The sequence below is a fragment of the Bison bison genome, unplaced genomic scaffold (genome assembly GCF_000754665.1).
Source record: "Bison bison bison isolate TAMUID 2011002044 unplaced genomic scaffold, Bison_UMD1.0 scf7180017864338, whole genome shotgun sequence".
NCBI classification, from domain to species: domain Eukaryota; kingdom Metazoa; phylum Chordata; class Mammalia; order Artiodactyla; family Bovidae; genus Bison; species Bison bison.
This window is the reverse complement of record NW_011494910.1, coordinates 1,833,020-1,840,411: the sequence shown is the minus strand read 5'-3', so window position 1 is coordinate 1,840,411 and position 7,392 is coordinate 1,833,020. Positions and strand designations below refer to the sequence as shown.

The following is a 7,392-nucleotide window of genomic DNA, read 5'->3' as shown; positions in this document are numbered from 1 at the left end:
GGTCACCTCCAATGCTGGACTGGCCCAAGGGCTTGGCTGCGTCAGCTACTCCCTTGCCAGGGAGGTCCTGGACTTGGAGTGAGTGGGGCCCAGCCCGAGCTCAAGAAGGAAGCCCTGGATCTCTTGTTTCATTTGAAGAAAGAGGTAGAACAGGGGAGGAAGAGGTCCAAGGTCACAAGAGAATTCTTTCAGCAAATGACGAGTGAGCAGTTTTATGCAGAGCCCTGGCCGGAGTTGTCTTGCTGAGGGTGCCCGCCAAACGCCAAGTCTTGACCATTGGACCCCTCCCCACCCACAACAGACATGCCCAGAATGGCCACCGAAAGGGTTAAGTGGGCTTCTTTCCAGCCTAGGGATCTCTGCTGCTGCTGCTGCTAAGTCGCTTCAGTCGTGTCCGACTCTGTGTGACCCCATAGACAGCAGCCCACCAGGCTCCTCTGTCCATGGGATTTTCCAGGCAAAAGTACTGGAGTGGGGTGCCATTGCCTATCTCTAGTGAGTCGTTAACACTGTTGGAAAGACCGCTTCCCCTCCTGACGGACCTGCTGCTGCTTCTGCAGCCCGGCCCTCGCTTGTTGCTTTCAGAGGGCAGAGTGACAAGCTCCTGGAAGCCCCATGCCCGTCTCTGCCTGGGCCCGTCCACCCTCGGGCCCGTGTGTCTGCCTTCTTCGCCTTGACCACGGCTTTTTTCTCTCTCTTGCCTCTACAGCCATAATGAAAGACGGAACACATTTCTACACCCACTGACTGGCCAGGTTCCAGAGGAAAACAAAAAGTTTGACTTGAAAATGTATGTTTACTCCCTGCCCACTATTTGGCCTTTGCATCCTTGACCACCATGATCTGTGCAGCTGGGAAGCAGAGGGAATGGGGGGCAGAAAGCGGAGCAGAGGACTTTAGGGTCACTCACCTCAGTTCTGAGGGCTGGAAACTTCTGAGGCCCATCTGGCTTGACACCCTTACCCTCTTTCCTGGAATCTTGTTGGGCCTAGGCTGATGCATCCCATGGGCTGAGCTCAAGGAGTGAAACAGGTCTGAGGCTGGCATGTCGTTCACCTGGGCCTCTGAGGGGCTAGTGAGCGTCTGCTGTGACCACGAGAACCTTGGCTCGGTCAATGAAAGAAAAAAAAGATAATTAAATGTCTCTCATTTCCACCATGTCTTTTAAATCCACCATCTCATTTTAAATGTCTCTCATTTTAAAAAAGATAATTAAATGTCTCTAATGTCCACCATGTCTTTTAAATTAGAAGGAGAGGAAGTCCCAGAGTCCCAGGGCCTAGGTTTTTAAGGTAACTTTTCAGGAAAGGAAGAGGACAATGTGCAGAGCCCCTGGTGGATGGTCTCGGAAGCGCAGTGGGGGCAGCTGAGGCCCCCTTGGGGGTGCTGGGGGCCCTCACTTGTGCTGAACACTGGAACGGTGAACGGCACGGTGGGGAAGGGGCGGGCAGCACCGTTGTTTCCTGGTTCTCACTGGCCTCTTTCTTCTTTTCTGGTCAACTTGCAATCAGATCAGCTTTGGACATGTCCAATAAAGCAGGTGGGAAACGCTCAGCCGCCACCGACCGTGACCTAACCAACCACAGCATGGTGTCTGAGGTCCCTCCAGAGCGGCCCGGCGTCCGGGTAAGCCTAGCCGATCCTTGGAAATGTATCAGGCTGCTTGCTTGCTCCTGCAGGTTGCAAAGAGCAGGTGATGGGATGCAGGGAGTGGGGAGCCGGAAGGGAAGAGGGCTCAGACCAGAACCATACGGAAGGCCCACCTCTAGCCCGGGGGTCTCAGCCTCAGCACCGCCAGCACTGGGTCTGGGTCCCTCTTTGCCGTGTGCGGCCACCCTTTCACGATAGGGTGCTGAGCAGTGTCCCTGGCCTCCGCCCAAGATGCCCATCACCCATCCCTCGACAACCAAATGTCTCTCGACATTGTTAGATGTCCCCTGGGGGACAAAACTGTCCCACCCTCACTGAGAACCACCGACCTAGGGGGGCAGCAGGAGAATAGCTAATGAAGGGCCTGGCAACTGGGTGCTCAGAAACGGGGGAGGAAGGGAGTGTCAGGAGAAAGGAGCAACCAGAGGAGAATGTCGCAGAGAGGTCTGGTTAGAGGAGGGCTGGGAGTGTCCGTGGGGTTTAAACACTGTGGTAGCTGGGGGCTCTGACAAGAGTAGTCGCAGTGGTGTGAGGAGAGCAGAAGACAGACACAAGCGGAGAGGGCTTACAAGGAGATGGGAGGGCAGGCGCGGGGCGCTGAGGAGTAGAGGCTGCTCTTGCTAGAAGCGAGACCGTCAGTGGTGTCACAGCCCTCTGGTCCAGGGACTGGAGCTGGGTGTATGACAAGGATAAATCTTAAAAACAATGTCAAGTTGGAAAGTATGAAAACTATAGTGTCATTTATGTAAATTGCAAAAGCATGAAAATAATTCAGCATTTTTATAGATAAGCTTGCAGTACAAACATATATCCATGGAGGAAGAAAAGGTGGTGAGGTCAGGGAGGGGGCTCACAGGGAGTTTCAGCTTATTTGTCATATTTTATTAGGAAAGAAGACAGCATGTAGTGGTGATTTAGGCCCCACTTTTCTGAAATGGTTGAAATATTTCAAAAAAAAATTTCTAAAGTAACTTAACTATGAAGGGAAATGAGGGGCAGAGGGCGGCAGCTATGAGATATGCAAGATGGAGGGAGGTTTTCTTTATTTTGTTTTGTTTCACGATGTTAAGGGCAGGAGGGAAATGGCCCAGGAGGCTGTTTCAGGAGAAAGGGCATAGCCGACGTGTCGTGTTTCTGTAGAGCCAGGAGCCAGGTGCAGAGGTGTGTTAGCCAGGTTAGAGGAGGGGCCCTCTTCCTGAGGCTGCGTAGAAAGGTGTGTCAAGCGTGGGGGTGGGGCTAGGAGGTTAAGGACGTCCCCCCAGATGTTTTCAGTTTTTGCGGGAAAGTAGGAGGTAGAGTTTTCTGCTAAGAGTGGGGTGGGTAGAGGGGCCTCGGGGGCAGGGCTTCAGGATAAACCCAAGGGTCAGCGGCCAGCAAGGGACATTTGGAATATTGCCTGATAATATTGAAGGGTCACCTGAGGTCGTAGAGGGAGTCTGTGGCTCTGACTCACGGGTGGGTGTGCTTCTCCTCCAGCAGTACTGTGGCCTGGCAGACAGTTGTGTTGACTGGAGGTTGAGGGTTGCTGGGAAGCCGTGGCAGAGAGATAAGAAGGCCGGGTTATTCCTGAGGGGTTGGCAGGGGAGTGGCTGAAGTGGCTGCTTCTGGGAGCAGCTTTTAGGCTGCAGAGAGCCCGTGAAACTATGCCAGATGTCGGACTGAGAGAAAAGGGAGAGACTTAAGGATTTGCATATTTTGAGGGTGATGGATAACTTCTTCAGATAGCTAATCTCTGCCACTGTGTGTGAGTCTTTACAAGTAAAGTAGAGAAAATAATTTCACTTTCCAGTTTGGGAGGGACTTTATGATAAACCCCAGTTTCTTCTTTCCTTCCTCCTACAAGTGTTTGCTAAGTGCTTGTTGATAGCTGGACACCTTGCTAGGCTCTGGTGATGACGACGAACAGAAATCTCTCTGTACAGGGAGCTCACAGTCTAGTGAGGGAGATGGGGAGCCCACGGTCCCGTTGCAGTGTGACAGGGTCTAGACTGAGAATGCCCAAGAAGAGGGAGCAGCGCCACCCTGGGAGAGCAGGGAGGTTCTGTGGGCTCGGGGTGCTGAGCTAGGCTCTCAAGGACGGGTAACGGCAGCGGGGCCTTCCAGGAAAGGCCTCACGGGGTGGGAGAGACCCACTCGGAGTCTGGCGTGACCAGTGGCAGTGACTGTGTGGTGGAGTTGCTGAGAGTGGGCGACGGCCCAGCCAGGTCTTGCAGACCTGTCCCTGCATGCTGTGCTGAGGACTGGAATTCTCTTCTAAATGATGGAGCAAGTGAGAAGTTTTAAGCAAAAGAGTAGGGTAATTAATAAAAGTGTAGTTCATTACAGAGGGTAGCTAGCAAGAAGAGATGACAAGCCACGAGGCAACAGCAGCAGCGGCATTTGAGGGGAAAGGGTGGGCTTGAAACTCATGCAGAAGATAAAGTCGCCAGCCCCGTATGGAGAGTTGTGAGGAGTGCGGAGAGGAGGGGATGCTGACAACCGGCGCAGAGAGCGGCTTTAGGCCCGAGCGGAGTGTGGGCCAGTCCCCGGAAGAGAAACGCAGAAGTAGAGAAGAGCAAGGTTGGTTACAAAGGGGATGGCTTTGGTTTTGCGCTTATTGAACCCTAGCTGGACGACTAGTGAGCAAATGGACCGGGCCTTAGATAGGGTTAGGGAGCTTTTAGCACTTTGCTGGCAGCTGAAGCGATGGATGTGGACGAGGTGACGCGGACAGTGTTTGGTGAGAGGAAAGGAGTGAGTTTGAAGCCCACCAGCACTTACAGAGGAGGCAGAGCGTGGGAAGGGCTGGCGCAGACAGAAGTACTGAAGAGTGAGGAACGGCGTCCCAGAGACCAGAGGAGAGTTGCGGGGGGCAGAAAGGCTCAGTGCCGGCGTTCTAGAATGTCAGGGACCGCGTGGCCTGAGTTCAGTGACGTCGCAGGGACCATTTCAGAAGAGGCGTGGGAGGCTGACGAGGAAAGGGAGGAGGAAAGAGACGGAAGGGAGGGCAGGTGTTCCCAGACAGTGGACCGTGGGTGGAGGGGCAGTCAGGGTGTGTGCGTGTTTGAGAGACAGACAGATGGATGGATGATTTGAGATGGACAGGCCTGAGCACCTTTGCCGAGGAGAAGCCGCCAGTGGAGAAGGAAGAGAAGAAGACAGAGTTGAGAGATTACAGGTGAAGCAAGTCTCAGAGGAGACAGCTGGCTGGACTCAACGGCCCTGGAAAGAAGGAAAATGCCTCTTCTTTCGACCTTGTAGGGAAGGAGACAAGGAGAGTGGCGAGGGCGTCATTTTCTGGGTAAAAGGGTGTGAAATTGAGGAAGTGCGTATCTGACAGCCTTCATTTTCTCAGTGAGGATCAGGGCCCGTGGAGGGCAGGGTGGGCAGAGGGCAGGGGAGCGGTGAGGGTGCGCTGGAGCGGCGGCCGGCCTGAGGGACCTGTCTGCGCTGCGGTCCGTAATCTCCCTGAGAGTGCAGGGAGGGCGGACGATTTGATCTGATTACTCTGTGGTTTAGAGTTGCAGAGAAGATCAAGGAAAAGCGCTGGATGGGGTGCTGGAGAGTGCGGTTGATCTACCCTGCCAGGGAACCTAGGCTTTATAGGAAGACAACTGATACCAGGAGGTAGCTAATGAATCACAAGAAAAGGGGAGACATTCAGGAGCTGGGGGTCACAGCGGAAAAGAAAAGCTGGTGTAGGTGAGTGATGGAGTGAGAAAGCCCAGAGGACGGAACGCTGAGGTGGAAAGATGGGAGTATGAGAACTGGCGATGCTGGTGACAGAGTCCTGGGAGCGGGCCAGGTCTAAGGTGTTGCCGTGGGGGTGAGTTGCTGGGGTGCAAGTGGACGATTCTGGACTTGAGGAATCAGGGTAGTTTAAACTCAGGCCACTGGATGGGCCATTGCAGCCATGAAATTGTCACTGTGATGCAAGACTTAGAACAAAGCAGATGACTGGTATCAAAATCCTTCGGTTCTGAAGGAATGGTCTAGGAGCTCATCGTGGTAAGAAAGGCTAGACAGTGAAAGACCAGTAGTACTTCAAGAGAGACTGTTGCCAGAATGTGGGAAAATGGCAGTGTCCGTGTGGCAGTAAGGAGCCAGGAGAACACCCGTACATCCTTCCTGGTCTGTGGCATGCTGATGTTCAGGAGTGAATAGGACTCGGAGAGGATGGAGATGTAGGGAATCTACTTCCAACTGAGTGGGTCCAAGACAGCATTATGAAAGAGGTAAGGAGTGAGGCCGATAGGAGGAGGATAGGCCAGAAGTGAAATGGGAAAAAAAAGTCTTATTTTCTCCTTAACAAAAACCACATCACAGTGAGACAGGTAGGACTATTCTTTTGAGCCCCACATTAGAGATTTAAAAAAGAGTCAAAAAATTGAAAGCCTGTGCCCTTGAGTTAGTAACAGATCTAAGGTTCTCACCTGAGCTGCTTAACCTGAGGGCCCCCGGGGTGGCTCTGGAGAGGGACCTCTCCTGCCAAGGGCAGCCCCTCCGTGCAGGTGGGGCGGGAAGGAGAGGGAGAGAGTGAAGCTGGCTGCCGTCTGTCTCCCTAGGCCGCCCGGCCATCCCGAAAGGCCATCGCTTTCGGCAAGCGCTCCCACTCCATGAAGCGGAACCCCAGTGCTCCCGTCACCAAGGCAGGCTGGCTCTTCAAGCAGGTGAGGCCTCCTCCGCCATCCTGCCCCTCACAACGCTGCTTCTCCTTATACCGTCATTTCTCTGTACTCAGAAGAGCCCACGTATAAAACTTTGCTATGTCTTTCCCAGGTTCTATTTTGGTATATTTCTGTGAACAGATCTCCTGATTTTATAAAGGCTCCGGGAGGTCGAGTATCTTCCTAAAGTCACAAAGAGAAATTAGCATCATATTTGGGAGTCCAGCCAGGTCTCCTGATGGGCAGAGGCAATGACTTTGAAATATACTAGGCCCCTCACCCTGTGAGAGCAGCCAATGGCTCGGTCGGCAGGCCCGCTTGTTACGAAGGGAGGGATGTCTCCTCTGAGTCGCAGGGTCCAGTTCTCCTTGCTGACCCTGCCACTACCGCTGCCTGCCCTTCTGCTCAGTCCTTCCGACTCTTTGCTGCCGCATTTAGCTTCCCTGGGGGAGACGCTGAGGCGCAGAACCACGGAAGTGGAAGGTCCCAGGCAGTACTGGGACCCCCAGCCCACCTCTGAGGGCTCTTGGGGGCCCTTCTTAGTGACAGAGCCACAACCAGAAGCCGGGTGTCCTTATACTGAGTGCAGCCCTCTTTCCACCGCGGCCCCCTCCTCGCCGCACCCAGCTCACAGACCCTCCTGTCTGTTCCCCTGTGTGTCCTGCAGGCCAGCTCTGGAGTTAAGCAATGGAATAAGCGCTGGTTCGTCCTGGTGGATCGCTGCCTCTTCTACTACAAAGGTGAGCTTGTCCCTGGTGCTGGCAGGGGATGCCGAGAGCCAGTGCCCCCTCTTTATCATTCTGCCCTGTCACGGGGCTCTTAACCTGATGCATGTCGGTGCATAGGGGCGCACACATCCCCTCTGTGGTCTCTGGCACCGGTGGGGCATGACCGTGAGATAAGACACAGCTTTCTTGCTTACATTCTCTCACTCGTTTCCTGCTCGACAGTATTTACTGAGTGCCTCCTGGGCTTCAGGCAGTTCTGATGGGTAGTGCGGTACATGAACAAGACTGTCAGGTGGCAGAGGGTGAAGTCTGGGTGAGGAGGGCAGGAGAGGAGAAGGAGGGAGAACTGTAACAAAGCTCTGTTGGAC

General features: G+C 53.9%; 1 protein-coding gene across 1 annotated transcript in view; it reads left to right on the top strand.

Annotated features, from left to right (window-relative positions):
- The window catches only part of PLEKHA6 (pleckstrin homology domain containing, family A member 6), a 134,127-nt gene that overhangs the window by 89,141 nt on the left and 37,594 nt on the right, over nucleotides 1–7,392 (top strand). Inside the window, exons 4-7 of the mRNA XM_010854252.1 lie at nucleotides 710–790; nucleotides 1,512–1,626; nucleotides 6,195–6,299; nucleotides 6,964–7,036. Coding sequence (XP_010852554.1) covers nucleotides 710–790; nucleotides 1,512–1,626; nucleotides 6,195–6,299; nucleotides 6,964–7,036 — 374 coding nt within the window. The remainder of the gene's footprint in view (nucleotides 1–709; nucleotides 791–1,511; nucleotides 1,627–6,194; nucleotides 6,300–6,963; nucleotides 7,037–7,392) is intronic.